Source organism: Sceloporus undulatus, chromosome 10 (assembly GCF_019175285.1).
Source record: "Sceloporus undulatus isolate JIND9_A2432 ecotype Alabama chromosome 10, SceUnd_v1.1, whole genome shotgun sequence".
NCBI lineage: Eukaryota > Metazoa > Chordata > Lepidosauria > Squamata > Phrynosomatidae > Sceloporus > Sceloporus undulatus.
This window is the reverse complement of record NC_056531.1, coordinates 4,063,174-4,080,038: the sequence shown is the minus strand read 5'-3', so window position 1 is coordinate 4,080,038 and position 16,865 is coordinate 4,063,174. Positions and strand designations below refer to the sequence as shown.

General features: G+C 45.0%; 1 protein-coding gene across 25 annotated transcripts in view; it reads left to right on the top strand.

Moving 5' to 3' along the window:
* NCOR2 (nuclear receptor corepressor 2) overlaps window positions 1–16,865 on the top strand; it is a 284,263-nt gene that overhangs the window by 251,355 nt on the left and 16,043 nt on the right. For 14 of the 25 annotated variants that reach the window (XM_042441337.1, XM_042441335.1, XM_042441342.1 and 11 more), the window contains 11 exons: window positions 3,011–3,145; window positions 3,970–4,056; window positions 5,260–5,540; window positions 7,009–7,369; window positions 8,640–8,867; window positions 9,934–10,182; window positions 12,168–12,320; window positions 13,249–13,398; window positions 13,547–13,709; window positions 14,081–14,655; window positions 16,585–16,731. In XM_042441337.1, coding sequence (XP_042297271.1) covers window positions 3,011–3,145; window positions 3,970–4,056; window positions 5,260–5,540; window positions 7,009–7,369; window positions 8,640–8,867; window positions 9,934–10,182; window positions 12,168–12,320; window positions 13,249–13,398; window positions 13,547–13,709; window positions 14,081–14,655; window positions 16,585–16,731 — 2,529 coding nt within the window. The remainder of the gene's footprint in view (window positions 1–3,010; window positions 3,146–3,969; window positions 4,057–5,259; window positions 5,541–7,008; window positions 7,370–8,639; window positions 8,868–9,933; window positions 10,183–12,167; window positions 12,321–13,248; window positions 13,399–13,546; window positions 13,710–14,080; window positions 14,656–16,584; window positions 16,732–16,865) is intronic. The other 11 variants (XM_042441361.1, XM_042441359.1, XM_042441362.1 and 8 more) reach the window with 6 other exon arrangements.

Sequence of the window (16,865 nt, the reverse complement as noted above, 5' to 3'; positions counted from 1 at the left end):
CATACTCTCAGCCCCAGAAAACCTCAGGATAGGTTTGCCTTAGGGTCACCATAAGTCGGAAACAACTCGAAGGCACATAACAAAGCTTGTAGTGACCTATCCAGATATCCATTAGAGAAACACCTTTTCAGTATGGGAAAGAACTCTTCAAAGCCCATAGTGTGAGGCCAACTTTATTTTCAACAAGTTTTGGAATTACTGGAATGAGTACTCTGTTTGGGAAGTTGGAATTCTTCCCACTCCCTTCTTTTTGACCATTATCTGAAGTCTAGGAAGATCGGCTAAGGGCTTTCTTCTGTCTACTTTTACCGTCAGTTATTAGAGGACTTGTAAATGCTCTTGGCTTGCCACATCTCACTGGTGCATACTGACTACATGAACTGATTGGAGGTTTTCTATCGGCCTAGTGAGTCTTGTGTATATTGAGCAGCAGCAGAGCTTAGCAAAGTTACTTTTTTAGCCCACATCTCCTACAATCCCCTGGCAAGCATGGCCACTTGCCATGCTGGCTGGGGATTCTGGGAGCTGTCATCCAAAGATTAACTTTTTCAAGCCGAGCAGCAGGCACTGATTGTATGTATTCCATGCTCTCTCTCTGGAGTCGTGGAACCCTGCCCATATTCTTTGAATATATTAGGTTTTTGAGAACTGATCTGCTTAAGGAAGAGGGAGGCTGAGATCCAGGGGCCAGGGTTAGACTTTTCAGCATCTTGGATTTTTCATCCCTTTCTTAAAGTCCGCAATGGGTTGATACTACAATCGCCTTTTGCACCATATCTATTTTGGTCATGCGGGAGAAGTAATTTTCCTCGCTCACGTCCCTGTTTTTTAACTTTCCCCTCGGCAGCAAATGTTGGATAAATAGACTTAGCCAGGACTTTCCCGAGAGCTACTTGGCAGAGTCAACCCTGATGGAAATCCATGCAGGGCTTCTTTCCCAGTGGGTGGCTTCCACTGCCGCAGGAACACATGACAATAGTCCAGTGGGCCATATGGGTTCCTACTGTGCAGAGGGAGAACATCTTGATCGGACATTTTAATATTTATATACAGTATGACGATTTAAATTTCTCTGTGGAAATTTTAGCCGTGGATGTACGGCGAGAACAGTTTGCAAATAAATAAATCTGTGAGGATGAGTTCTGGTGAGCAGGAAGAAGGGAGGAGTGCGCTGTCAACATATTGATGCCTTGATTATACTTGCCGATAAAAGAGCTCTTATGAGGCAAAACTGCGCAGCGTCTGTAAGCTTGAATGGGGCAAGATTGGTTATTGTCATTGCTAATGACTCTTCTTTGAGGAAGGGAAATGTTTACAGAATCCTCTTTTTCTTCTTTTGTCCCGCTTTGCCAGGAGTATACTGGGATGGGGGTGGGATGGGGGGGTGTCAGGGAAAACGCAGCACCCCTTACATTAGAAACCGTTTGGCGCAGATGTTCCTTGATGACAGGATGCAGCCAAGTTGTGTGAGTGTGAATGCAAATACCATGCATCTCAACTCTCTCTCGCTCTTTGTGAGTACTGACTGAATTATTTGAACTTACAGAAGGAGGGGTGAGAGTTTAAAAATGCAGTTGCCCCTCCTTTTTCACGGGGGATCTGTTCCGGATCCCCTCGCAAAAACAGTTTCCCCTATATTCAGGCCCCATTGGCTTGAATATAGGCGCGGGGGCGTGCAGGTGCGCACCATGGGCACACACTCCATTCATTCCCCCTCCATTCGTCCCTCACACATAAGTGAGGGATGCAGGTCCAAAGACCGTGAGAATAGCGGGAGGACTGTACCTTCCCCCTCCCTCACATAACTCCATTCAGAACGAAAATCCATCAGTGATCAGTGTGGCCAATTCGGAATCCAGGGAATTTAATTAATTTCTTTCTGGGGATTTTGACTGAATAATAATAATAATAATAATAATAATAATAATAACAACAACAACAACAAATATTAGGGAATTCCAGGGATTTTGGATTTTGGTAAAACATTCCGGGGAATATCTTCAAGGCTTGTTGGCAACACTCTCAGTGATAACTTTTATTGGCCAACCGAAATGCAGAGCTGTATTTCCTATCGGGTTGCTTAGCTGGAGGGAAGGGAGACAAGGTAAAGGTGAGGGTGGGCTGGAGAAGACTACAGCTGAGTCACTTTTATTCGGAGAGCAGAAAGTACATCTGATCTTGCGAGTTCTCCATAGTCATTTCTTGCCGTTAAGAGTTTTGCATGCTGGTCTCTTTGTCAATTCTCGCTCTAGCCTGAGCTAGGTGCTTGGGCAAAACCTGAATCCTTTTCTAGCATCCCTCTGGATCCAAGTTCAGGACCTTCTGCGGGCTCAAGTCCTCCTGGCAAATACACACTGAATGATGATAAATGTTAACCATAATTGAGAGTCACTTGTGCAGATTATCCATGCTTACACTGGCATGGTTTCCCCTCTTAGTGGCGGTTTTCTCATACAGGCATTGGAGATCCTCCAGAGTTTAAAAAAAAAACCAATAGGCTCAGGAGCTGCCAAAGAAGAATGCACTGCCTCTAGTGCACACATATGAGCATGTGGCCACTTTCAGCAGCTGTTCCATAGCTATAAATGGCTTTTTAACCTTAGAAGAAGTTTCAACAAGTCTATTTTTCACAATATTGTTCCAAGTTGATGTTGCATTTACCACCCCTTTGGTTCATTTCTTCAGCTCGGTAAAGGCAGGAATACTGCATGCGACTGAATCCGAACATCCATAAATAAAAGGGTTTTGTGTGACTTGACCTCAAGACTGGATTTATCTCTTGGTGTCTCGCTGGCCAGACAGTGAAGGTGCTTAAGGGAATATTTCGGTAATATTTTAAAAGCCAGTTGAGTTATGCTAAACGGGAGCCTCAAAAAATTCCTTGGGATATGCGTGACCCATTCACTGAAGTTCTGGACTGAGCATAAAGAATGAACAGTAACCTCAAAGTCTCTTGATGTCACTTAGCATTCACGCCTGCCTTCTTTTGCTTTCTTTGACCTTCTCCCAGGTGGCCTTGCTGCCGTACAGTGTCCCAAAGAGAACAACAGAAACATCGGAGCCTCACATGAGAGCAGTGGCACAAAGCGGACCTATGACATGATGGAAGGAAGGGCCCCACGTTGTTCACCTGGTGGCATAGAAGGTGGGCTTTTACAATCATTGCTTTAAGCTGGTGAAGAATATAATTCAATTTCTGGTGCCTTCATGTGTTTTAAGAATTACATGGCATTATGAACCAAGCTAGAGAGTCATGATGGAGAGCAAATTTGTGAACTATAGAAAGAAACAGATAGAGTTTTGAATGTTGACTAAAAGTAAGAAATAGATACTTCTTTCTATCAAGCATGTTTGAACCCTAAGATGGCTTTTTAAAAAGGCCTCGCATGTGCATGCTTATTCTGTGGCAGCATTTGGAATCCAGGCATCCCCAAACTGCCAAAAGACACAATGGTAACAAAACCAGAAAGTGGAAGTCCTTTGTTTTTTGTGGGGTTTTTGGCTATGCAGCTATGCCTTAGAAGAGTTTGTTCCTGACGTTTTGCCAGCATCTGTGGCTGGCATCTTCAGAGAATGTTGGCATGGAAGAGAGTGGGGTCACACAGTATGTACACACACACACACACACACACACACACACACACACACACCCCACACTCTTCCATGCCAGCATTCTCTGAAGATGCCATCCACAGATGCTGGCAAAACGTCAGGAACAAACTCTTCTAGAACATGGCCACATAACTCGAAAAACCCACAAAAAACTATGGATGCCGGCCATGAAAGCCTTCGACTTCACATTGGAAGTCCTTTGTTTTATTTTTGTGTTCTGGACTTTGATTGCTAAAGCATTCAAAAATGTCAGTTCCCAGGAGGGGTGCGGGAGTATTAAAATGTGCATGTCTTGAAATATCGTAACTTCTTTCTTTTATATATGTATGTGTGTGTGTGTGTTGGGGGGCACTCTAGGTCTCATGGGCCGAACCATCCCACAAGACAGACACAGTCCCCTCAACCTAAAAGAACCACATCACATCCGGGGCTCTATCACCCAAGGTAACCATGTCAGAGGTGTGACAAGAATGTAAACATAATAACCTGAGTGTGCAACTTGACTGTCGGTGTCACGGCACTGTCTCATTTCTGATCATGTTACAGTAGTACTGTAGTTCGCTTTTGTTGCCTATCTTAAGTGCAAGCAGTGGGGTATTCCCAAGCTAAATCCAGCTCTGCAGTGACAGCCAACTTGTCCATTGCTTCCTCTGTTCTTTATTCTACTGTTATACATTGCCTAGTTTCACCCAGAGATGGGACTCAATTGGTCTTATTCTTATTCCTTTTGTTTTTGTGTCTATTTAGCTTGAGATTATATTTTCAGAGCTGGTTTCAAGTGGGTGTGGGACCTGTCAGAAGCTAACAGTTGTATATCCCTCCCAACACACACACACACACAAAACTCACACACACACACACACACATACCTATGTGTCCCGATTCCCTCTCTTCTCCCAGAAAGAGTTTGTGTGACAAGGCTGTGGCAGCCATAAGTCCCCTAGTGTTAGCTAGTGCAAGGAAAGTGCAAAGGATCTTGTTCTTTGTTCCAGTTATGTGAAGATGCTGTGAAAGGGACAACTTCAGTTTGGCTATGGGGCAAAGCAGTCCTTTTTTGCCTTACTGTAGTCAAGGTTTGGGCTAATGTAATAGTGTCAGTTTTTGGATGACAATATTAAGTTATCTCTGGAAATTTCACGGCTTGTTAGCGTTGCGGAGCTGTAGATTCGCCTTTTGTTTTGTCACACGTGGACTGAATTTTGGCCTCTGTATTTTAAGCGTATGCATTTCTGCCAAGTAACTGAATCAGTGGTTTTACATGGAAGGGAAAGGGAGAGAGTAGCATAACTTTTTTGTGGGTCTTTCAGGCTATGTGGCCATGTTCTGGAAGAGTTTACCCCCGACGTTTTGCCAGCATCTGTGGCTGGCATCTTCAGAGAATGCCGACATGGAAGAGAGTGGGGTCACACAGCATGCACATACACACACACACCCCACTCTCTTCCATACCAGCATTCTCTGAAGATGCCAGCCACAGATGCTGGTGAAACGTCAGGAATAAACTCTTCCAGAACACGCCCACGTAGCCCGAAAAACCCACAAAAAACAATGGATGCTGGCCATGAAAGCCTTCGACTTCACAGAGTAGCATGAACTTCTGTAAAAGTCCTTTGATGGATTTTTTTCCCTCTTGGCACCTTCTTCTAGGTATACCTCGATCCTATGTGGAGGCCCCTGAGGACTACCTCAGAAGAGAAGCCAAACAACTCAAGAGGGAAAGCACACCGCCAAGGGACTTAGCCGATGCCTACAAGGTCAGGACTCACGAGAGCCTCACCCCTTTGAAAATGAAAGCGGTGCATGAAGGCCTCATTGCCACTGTGAAAGAAGCAGGAAGATCAATCCATGAGATCCCCAGGGAGGAGCTGAGGCGCACACCTGATGTCCCTCTAATGACAAGGCCTGTAAAGGAAGGGTCTATTACCCAGGTATTCACATTGGTTTTGGCAGAGAGGGGATATTTAAGACAAAAGTATGTTTCCCTCTTGATGTTGCATCAAAAGTGGGCTTTGGTCTAAGGCCACTGCATAAAGTGCATAGCTATGGTGGGATCTGGATCTAGTCTTCCTTCCATATCCTCCTAGGCACGCCTCTTACTTTTGTTTGCAAGCAGTAATGCTGAAGCGGATCCCACTATTCTGGGCTGCTAAACGTTTGAATCATTTCCCTACTAGCTGTGCTGGGCCTTGGTCAAAGAAGTTTGTAGTCTGCCCAGTTCTGCCAGGGAGATGAGGTGAGCATGCAGATTTAGAAGTAAATCACCACCTTCCTTCATGCCACTTTTGGGAGATCTCACTCCAACACCTTGTCTGTGATGGATTTCCCTGTTAAAAGGAGCCAGTTCCTTTGCCCACCTTGGCTTGTTTTAAGGTGCAGGGACAGACCAACAGTCTTGCCATCTACTCCCATTCCAAGTAGCTTTGTGCATTAGAACGGAGCATTTAGTTTGGCCTGTGTTTGCCTTTTACAGAAAGCTGCTCTTCTTAATACAAAGACTCCACTTGCCTCTAGCGGCAGATGAAAACAAATCAGTGTATAGCTGAGCAGCTGTGATGCAGAGTGATGGGACTTAGTGTCTGGGGAACTCCTGGCTTCCATGTAAGCTTAGCAAGGTTTCCGCAACGGAATGCTCAGTAATGGTGGGTGGGCTTCCTTGAAAATCATTTGCCCACATCTTCCTCTGTAAGTAGTTACTAGAGAAATGCTGGGTGTTTTTTAAGGTCACGAGATCTGACTGGTTTGGCCTGTGTTCAGCATAAATTGAGGCTTAGTGGAAACATCATGGCCAAATGGGTTTGAACTAACTGCAGTTGAGAGTCCAAGCCAGGGCTTGAGCATATAGGTTTATTAAGGATTTGCGGTTACTTGTTCTTGTGATGTGGCCTCTGGAAGTAGAATAGCAACCATAAATATGATTTGATCATCCACACGTCTGGATCACACCAAGCCATATTTAGTACAAACCATGTTTTGCACAACCATGTCAAAACATGGTTTCTGCTGCTGGTTTGCTGGCATATCATGTGTGAACTGAGCCAGAGCATGTGTCCTTAGAACATGTTCCAGAACCTTCTGAAAAGCAGTAGGCAATCAGGGTTTCCTTGGCATTGAAATCAGTGAAGAAAGGGCTTCCCAGAAGGTGTATGACGTAAAGACCAAGAGGGCAATATCCAAAGAAGTCTGGCTTTATATCTTCCTGTTCTATCACTGTTCACGCTCAATAATCTGTAAAAATGGAAATTAGCTTGTAACATAAATAAAGAAGACATGGAGTTTTTCCTGCAATGTAGGCTGAACTTAAAATGCTCCTCAGAAGGTCAGTTGTGATCTTCCAAGATGTTTTTTCTCATGTCAAATGGTTGATCTTTCTCTTCTTCATTCAATTTGTATCTCCAGGGTACCCCACTGAAGTATGACAACACCCCTTCAGCAAGTGCCAAAAAACATGATGTGCGGTCTATTATTGGAAGCCCAGGGAGGCCCTTTCATCCTGTCCATGCTATGGATGTCATGCAGGACCCAAGGACTCTAGAAAGAGCTTATGACGAGAGTTTGAAAAACAGGTCCAGTGTCGTGGCAAACTCGGGGGGCTTAATCACAAGGGGAGCCCCTGTTATTGTGCCAGAGCCGGGAAAGCCTCGCCACAGCCCCCTCGCATATGAAGACCACCAGTCAGCCCATGGGACAGCTTTTGGCAGCCACTTGCACCGAGGGTCCCCAGTCTCCACACGGGAGACAACCCCAAGGCAGCATGAAGGTTGGTGATGCATTCCCACAAACCTTAAGTGTGGCTTTCTTTTGGGTCTGAGAGCTTTTTCTGATCATGCTTTTTAGATACTTTGTATTTTGCCTTTTAGACATACAGTTGCCCCTCCTAAGTCAAGGATCTGAGATCCACCGCCTCGAAAATCCACAGAGGGGCAACCTCTGCTATTTTCAATGGGGCGCACACTCAGGGGCGGGCCAGAACGGATCTCCTGAGAAAATGGAGGGCCAACTGTATATAACAAGCCATCTTGGGTACCTTCCAAGGGGAAGAAGCTGGGAGGCTTTTTCCTGCTTTTTCTCAGCATCCAGGTTTCTCAGGGATGTTTCAGCTCTCAGGCTCTGTTCAAGAAGTCAGATGCCTCTCATTCCAGATTGGAGATACTTTCTGCCTGCTGGATTATCTGCCTTTGTAGAGGGAGACACTTTACTTTGTATGCGTAGTTGTTCTGGGCATGACCCGTCCATCTGAAAAAAGGAAGCACTTAGCTTTCTCCTAGCTATACGGTAATATAGCCTTAATGAAAATGAGTTTATGATTGATTGCCTCCACCCTTTTAAAAGAGTTAACATGTTTGTTAAAGACACCATCGTGTTCATTTCTAAGTTTCTCTTGGCTGGTGTTTCTGTAAATCATACATGTGGCTCACACTCTGCAAGCAAGATTGCAAGGGACCTTTCCTCCTCCTCTTCTTCCTCCTTCCAAATATGTTTTGAATCCCATTCCACAGCTACAGTTAAGTGTAAGTTGGTGGGGAGAACCTGATTTGTAAAGGAAATAGAGTCTTTTTAGAGGAGGGAGAATACCGACTCAATAGTTCTAATGCACAAGGGATGCCTGCCAGGGGCATTTAGTAGGCCCATTTTGTAGTTATTATGAAATGACCCGACTTTACTACTACAGGGGCATTTAGTAGTATACATTTATGTTGCATTTATTGCACTAAACACCTTACTGGAATGCAGGTGAAAACGCCCATCTACTAAATGGTTCTACTTTACTACTACAGGGGCATTTAGTAGTATACATTTATGTTGCATTATTCCATAAAATGCCTTACTGGGATGCAGGTGAAAAACCCCATCTGTGATTTCGTTCCTCCTCCCAATCTCTGTTTTAAGCCTGGGAAAGAAAGAAACAGCTGGAAGAACTGCGGGAAAAACCATTTTTCACCTCCCTGTGATTTTGATGTTATTACCAACAGGTTTCTCCCAGATGCTTCCACAGAAGCTATTCTTATCTATCATTTCTTGTTTGACAGGAAGCATCTCTGCTGGAAAGCCTGTGTCCCAGGACAGAAAGATCACCCCAACACCAAGAGAAATTGCCAGCTCCAAGTCACCTCATGCTACTCTTGCAGACCACCATCACCCCATGTCTCCCTATGAGCACTTGCTCCGAGGAGTGAGTGGCGTGGACCTTTACAGGGGACATATTCCATTACCCTTCGACCCTGCTGCTATCCCCAGGGGAATCCCCCTGGAAGCAGGTAAAAGTGCCTTAGGTTTGCCAAAACACAGCAAATAAATGATTGTGGTGACTGGAGTCCATTGGGTGGATTAAGCAAGCCTTGTAAAGTCTCACTGTGGGTTTGATCAGTTTGTAAGAATATGGACATTTAACCCTGGGAGAGTCTGGCCACAATGGTAGTATAAAGTTCTGTCAAGAGCTGGATGCACAAGGGTAAGGAGAAAGGAGAAGCATTTGGACTCAGGTCTGTGGGAAGCTTATGGAGAAATGCAAATTAAATAAAGTAAGTGAGAGCTTGAGTGTTGGATAATAGAGCCAACTGCCCTGATCACAGTTGCTGTGAAAGGGATCTGGGAGTCCAGGTAGACCACAAGTTGAATATGAGTGAACAGTGCGATGCAGCAGTTAAAAAGGCCAATGCGATTTTAGGCTGCATCAATAGAAGTATAGTGTCTAGATCAAGGGAAGTCATAGTGCCACTGTATTCTGCTCTGGTTAGGCCCCACCTGGAATATTGTGTCCAGTTCTGGGCACCACAATTCAAAAAGGATGTTCAGAAACTGGAGCGTGTCCAAAGGAGGGTGACTAAAATGGTGAAGGGTCTTGAAACCATGCCTTATGAGGAATGCCTTAGGGAGCTGGGGATGTTTAGCCGGGAGAAGAGATGGTTAAGAGGTGATATGATAGCCCTGTTTAAATACTTGAAGGGATGTCTTATTGAGGAGGGAGAAAGCTTGTTTTCTGCTGCTCCAGAGAATAGGAACCGGAGCAATGGATGCAAGCTACAGGAAAGGAGATTCCACCTCAACATTAGGAGAAACTTCCTGAGAGTAAGGGCTGTTTGACAGTGGAACACACTCCCTCGGAGTGTAGTGGAGTCTCCTTCCTTAGAGGTTTTTAAGCAGAGGCTGGATGGCCATCTGTCAGGGATGCTTTGATGTAGACTTTCTGCATGGCAGAATGGGGCTGTGGCCCTTGCGGTCTCTTCCAACTCTATGATTCTATGATTCTATGACTCTCATGAGTCAAACTGCTGAAGATTTGTAGCATGTGAAAAAGAAGACTTTTGTCCCTGCTCTATCCAGCAGCTGCATATTACCTGCCGAGGCACCTGGCTCCTAGCCCAACGTACCCTCATCTTTACCCGCCATACCTCATCCGTGGCTACCCAGACACTGCCGCCATGGAGAACAGGCAGACCATCATCAATGACTACATTACCTCCCAACAAATGCACCACAATGCTGCAGCCGCCACTGCCATGGCACAGAGGGCTGACTTGCTGCGTGGTCTGTCTCCACGAGAGCCTTCCTTAGCCCTCAACTATGCCGCAGGTCTGGAAACCTTGATGTTCTCGAAGGGCAGATTGAGAAGTCTAGTTTTGGGGGTGGTGGCAGGGGTGGCCATGGAGATGTTTGGCACCGTGTTTGTGTTAGCAAAAGTAAGCAAGGGTCCAGAGCTTGGTAGTCTTAAGTAATATGAACAGCCCGGACACATGGGCCAAAATAAAGCCGCTTCAGGTCACTTTGGAAGTATGCTGTTTAAATGAACACACACATTTTAAGAGGCCAGAAGCTGTGCCAAAGCTGCGCTCTAGCCCTTAGGACTGGAGCGGGGCTTTGGCGCAGCTTCCAGCCTCTTAGGATGCATGTAGCATTTAAACAGCATACCTCCAAAGTGACCCAGAGCAGCTTTATTTTGGCCTGTCCGTTTGGGCCCATAGTTACATGTAATGAGTTGCTTTTGTGGCCATTTGTGCGACTAGCGGAATGGTGAGCATTACTTTCTTCCCTCAATCAATAACGTTTTACTAAATATAATAGGAGGGAATGTTGCTTGTCACTAGCCGCAATAGAAGGAAGCAAGCAAGATGCTAATGGCTCTGTCTTTTATTTAGAACAAGGGTCCCTACTGTATTGAGCGGCACAAGATCCTATCACTTGCAGTGTTGCTTAAGAGAATCTCCTGTACCAGTCTCTTCCTTCCTTCTGAGCATGGAATCAGAGAGTCAGCATAAGGCATTGCCCCACAGGGAACATGAAGTGCTACATATTGGCTCTCTATCTTATGAAGAAGGAAATGGCTAGTAAAGAAACTTATTTTAGTCAGAACTCCAACGGGAGACAATAGCATGGGACCCTTACCTTAGGTAAAAGGTGGACTAACCACCTTACTATCACCTGTAAGAATGCATTCCTGTCTTAGCAACACTAACTAAAACATGCGTGCGATGAACGCGCGACAAATAGCTGCTTTAGAGAAGTGATCATAAAGCAACAGTAATGTGGCGGGTGTCCCTCGCCCAGCAAGTATTGGAACAAAATACTTTTTGAAATAAATGTTTCAAGCTCTACAGGAGTCCTATCACTCTTTCAAAGACTGACTTTTTTTGGTATGGCTTTTGTGAGCCTGACATGGTCAGATGCAAGAAGTGGGAAGCAGATTCTTGTCTGCAAAAGGTTCTGCCATAATGCATTTGTTCCTCGGTGATGTTAAAACGATGAGAGCCAATTTTCCCCTAATAGATAAGGAAGCATATTTCAGACCATTGACAATTTCAATAGTCTCAGTGAAGGCCATTAGCTTAATGGCTCTTAAAGGCATCATTCAGCTGCAGCATTTTAATGTTGCACAGAGAAGTGGATGCAAACAGCTAGGAGATGGAATGGTTGAGAAGGTACTCTCAATTGGACATGTACTTCTGGTGGTAAACAGAAGGGGCCTCTTGGATTAACTAACATCCTTTAGCAACATACAATCCACTTCTCCTAATGTCCATCTGTTTTCTTTGACTACAGGTAAATAATGTAGTTGAGCTGGCAAATAGCAGTGTCTGATTCCTGCTGGGTTTGGGGTACCTAGTTCTTTGCCTGTCATTAACTTTGAGCAAGCTACAGGCTGGTTTGGCACCAAGCCTCCCAGGTGATACTCTATTTGAATCCCACTGTGGGAGAAAGGTGGGATATAAATCTTGGAAATAATAAAATATTTATGTAGAGGAGGCAACCTGAAAACCGCAGTAGCCATGCAATATACAAAAATGCAGGAGGGGAAAAATACTGGATTCCAGAATAAAAACTAACCAGTTTTATTTGGCATAAGCCTTTATGGTTCACAGCCAGCTTCATCAGATGTATCGAAGCAGGCTGAAGGCAACAAAAGCTTCGTACCCAGTAAAATTTAGACAGTCCTTATCCAGAATAAGTTACCCTCCCAAATATTGCAGTGCCAGGCTATACCATCAGGGGGTACTATCCTCTTGGTTCTGTGCTTCCCTAGAGTTTCTTCTAACCGACTGTCTTTCTCATGCTTCTCCCAGCAGGAATAATCGACCTGTCTCAAGTGCCACACCTGCCTGTGCTTGTGCCCCCTAACCCTGGCACCTCTGCCCCCTCCATGGATCGGATCGCATACATCCACAGCGCACCCCAGCCTTTTAGCAGTCGACACAGCAGCTCGCCACTCTCCCCAGGTAGGCTGGTTCAGAATGCAGAAACTAGCACTTTTAGGTGCTTCTAAAAAAAGGTTTTTCTTGAAAAACGTTTGGCAAGAAAGCTCACAGCTCAAGGGTGCAAAGAAGAGTCAGGGACAAGAGAAGAAAAGAAAAAAATGTTTTTATAGAATATACACTAAGGGATGGCAGACTGGACTCAGCATATCTGCCTAAAATAGGGATGCTGATCCTGGTTGCCATCCTTTTGTATACATTTGGAGTGACCAAAGGGATGGCAACCACAGAACTGAGGGGAGGTCAAGCTCTGCAGGCAGCTGTACTGCAAAGAGAAGCAGCCACTAGCCTTGATCATTTTTCTTTTATCAAGAGAGAAGTGTTCTGCCCAGAAGCCAGACCAGAATCAGAGGCTTTCTTGGACCTGGGGAAATCCCACTGGGTACTTCTGAATCACTCATCTGCAGTACTACATGTGGGCCTAGCATCAAGATGCCATCTTGATTACAGTGGTATGCACAAAAAGTGCCTACCACCAGAGATGGAGAAAAATTGGCCAGAACTTTTATTAGATCTATCTGAATGTGTAGCATGGCATGAGGCCTGCCTGCCAGGGAGAGAACCCACAGGGTGACAGGTTGAGAGCCACATGCAGTCATAGCCTCTGTGTTCTCTCTGCCACTTGCAGACCACAGTTGGAGGCTTTCTGGGACCTGGGCAAAGCCCACTGGGTAAATACATACTCTGCTAAGGAGACAGATGTTCTGTTATGAATGTTGACAGTTCAGATTCTTTATTATTTTTACTGTTACTATTTTGTAGTTGCACATTTCTTTGGCTAGTGGGTAGATGGAAGTTTAATATTGAGAGAAGTCAAACTCCCTGCTTTTTGAGCATGTTCAGATGGTTGTATTTCTGGGGTTTTGTGTATAAAATTGCCATTGGTTCACAGGAGCCTCCAGTCACTTGACCAAGCAGATAGGATCTTCAGTTTGTGAACGGGAGCAAGAACGGGACCGTGAAAGGGAGCGTGAAAAGGAACGCAAGAAGTCGGTCTTAGCGGCCACAACCAATGTGGAACACGCCCCCATATGGAGACCAGGTTAGCTGAGCATATCTTCAGGGTTCTCTATGATGAAGGGGAGATGCCTACTAGCACCCCCAGAAGTACATTGCCATTTCCCTGCTGCTCTCCTTTCCAAATTTTCCATGTTGGATGTTTCACTATGCTTGTTCGTGTTTTGTGACAGGTACAGACCAGGGTAGCGGCCGTTCATCGGCACACTCTCACAGCCAGAAGCACTCCCCTGTCTCCCCGCGCACCCAAGAGAACATCCAACAGCGTCCTAGTGTGCTGCACAATACAAACATGAAGATGATGTCCTCGGAGTGCCTTACCCCTTCAGTTCTACGGTACAACCTAACTGTTCAAGTGCTAATGGATATCTGGGTGGCTGGGGCAAGAAGGAAGGTAGTTGTGAAATGACATTGTGCGTTTTCCAGCACTTTAAATACAAGTGAAGAGCATGCACCTAGAGAGGGATTGCACAGGTAGTGGCCATGTTGCAAGGAGGGCATTTAAAAGGTTGTGGTTGCTGTAGTAATCAAGAACATGCAGCACGTATTTATGTGAAGAACTTCAACTTATACGTTCTTTGCTGTGGAAATAAATGATAATATTAATCCCATTACTACATAGTGTGTCAGACAGTGCAGATGGCCCTGTGGAAGAAGAGATGTTATTTTTCCCCAGTATGTCTCTTATTTTCTCTTCTGCTCTTCAGGTCCTCTTCTTCCTCCTCTTCTTCCTCCACCACCACTACCACCACCACATCACCAGTTCGCTCCTCAGTCTACTCCTCAACATCGTCATTGCGCAGCTCCGTAAGTGGCATGGATATCTACCCATCTGTGATGGATACCACCCACATACAGAAGGAGGCCTCCAGGGCCCAAGATGCCAAAACAGAACGGCCTCAGACTGACAGCAGCCTGTTCACCTCAAAGGTGTCCGCTGGGGCAGGCCTAGCAAAGTCACCTTCGCCCATTAAAGCCATGGAACCGCGGCCTTTGCCCATCTCTGGGCCAGGCTCGACCCACCCGTATAGCAGAGGACAGGGGAAAAACCAGCCTCAGCATCATGCGCCCCTGGACCAGTCGCTGGACACAGTTTCGGCCAGTGAGCAGCCCAGTAGAGAAAAGAGTAAAACCTTTTCAGTACAGGAACAGGAGCTCCGAGCACTCGGTAAGACCACCATGACAGCGGCCAGCTTCATAGATGTGATTATCATGCGTCAAATTTCTTGCGATAAGGGGAAGCGAGAGAGAAGCTCGCTAAATAACGACGCCAATAGTGATGGTAAGAAATTGGAGGGGGAGTGGGGCGGTACTCCCAAGTTTGTGGCCTTGAAACACAGATATATTTTTTTAAAAGATCCTCCATCCCTAATCCATCATTTTTCAAATTTATTTTTTTGCATTTGTGGTGACGGCCTGTTTTCGATTGTGTGCGTATCCTCCCACTTTTTCTATCTTTTTAATTCCTGCCCACCATCATTTTGGGTTTTTTCCCCCTTTAATTTCTTTTGTCTAGTTGTTGCTGTATTGATTCTGTTTCTGGGATGTTGTTACTCTGATGCAAAACTGTGGGTCTGGAGGGGATGGTTGGGACAAGGGTGGATCAGGAAAGTGAGGTCCTCGAGGGAATGTGAATGAGAAAGCAATCATTATCAGTTTCATGCCTTTGCATAATGCTTTTTGGATGGACTCATTTCCAGAGTTGTGGTTGGTCTTTGTTCCTGTATCATCAATCCGGCTCAGACTTTGTTTTGAGAATACATTGCATGGCTTGATGTATTTATATGTGATGTCTATTGGTCATAGCATGTGAGTGGTGCATTTAGCGGGTGAGGATGAAGACCATTGCCTATTGCTTTAGTAATCCAAGAACAACATTAGGTGCAACAGCAGTGAGAGTGACCCTGTTTGCTAACTATGGGCCCAAACAGACAGGCTGAAATAAAGCTGCTTCGGGTCACTTTGGAGGTATGCTGTTTAAATGACACGCGTATCTTAAGAGGCCAGAACCTGCGCCAAAGCCATGCTCCACTCCTAAGGATTGGAGCGCAGCTTTGGCACAGCTTCTGGCCTCTTAGGATGCATGCATCATTTAAACAGCTTACCTCCAAAGTGACTCAAAGCATCTTTATTTTGGCCTGTCTGTATAGACTCTATGAGATATCCGAATCCATAGGAAATGGTACTTCTTTGTCTTGGAACGTCTTGAGGCTAGAGTCACATTAAAAAATAATAATAATAATGTTATTATTTCAGAATAATCTGACTCTGTAGATTGTTCACAACGCAGCTCTGTGTATCTCTGCCAGCGGATGTCTTTTGAAAGTTAAAGGGCCTTTCAGAAATGAAACCTTGCAATACCACGGCACATTCCGCAACTGATGTAGCAGTGGAGCAGTACGACGATAACATTTCATGCCAGACAACACTCTGGCTGCTGCTACTGAGGCTTCTGGATCCTTCTTCATATAGTACCAATCCAGTCTAGACTATGGATGACAATAATCAGGTCCAGTTTCTCCAAGCAGGAATGCAGCTGGCATACCAGCCAAAGCTAATGAAAAGCAAAGCCCTCAGTAGTAAACCTAGTAGTAAACTTCTTTGAGATATAAGGGCAGATGCTTCTAGCTGTGATAGAAAATGCTCACATTCCTATATTGCTGTGATATATTGGATTTCACTCCATTTTACCTTAAGCTTCTGCTTTCTGGTATGTCAGTGTCTGGCATTCTGCCTACCCAAGGACAATGATAGATAGATAGATAGATAGATAGATAGATAGATAGATAGATAGATAGAGTATTCTGAAAAGCTGATCCATTTGTCTCTGTGTCATTCCTCCCACTTCCTTGCTGTCACTAGGGGCTGCCAAGTATTTAGCCACAAATGTTTACATAGGTTAGAACAGACTTCCCCAGATGTGTTGGATTAAAACTCTACCCAGCCGGGATGAGGGGGATATAATTCAATGTATCTGGAGAACACAGAATAGGAAAGGCTAGTTTAGGACATTGCTTTGCATTGCATTGCCAAGTATGGAAGAAAGGCAGGGCAAGCTGCCATAATTTTTTAATACGTTAATTACAATCTTCAGAGATTTCTTCCATCACTTCTGTAAAATTCAGCATGACATTTCTGAAACAGCCACAGAAATGCCTAGATGGAATTAACGTCCTTATTTAAGAACCCTTGCCATCTTTATGCCCTTCAGGTTTCCATGGAGGCTACAGCTCTGACGGCATTGAGGCAGTAAGTCCTGTGAGTTCCCCCAGTATGCTGCATGAGAAAGGGACAAAGCTTTCCCAGGATCCTGAGAAAGGACGTGGAAGAGAACATGAGTTACGCTCAAAACAGTCAGGTGAGGAGGTTTGCCTGTTTGCGTCAGAAACTTTCCACTGGCATCATTTTAGCACATGTCTCACACTTCCGGCCATTCCATACATTATATGGGAACAAATCTGCTTTATTCCTAGTTCAGATTCTTTGGTGCTG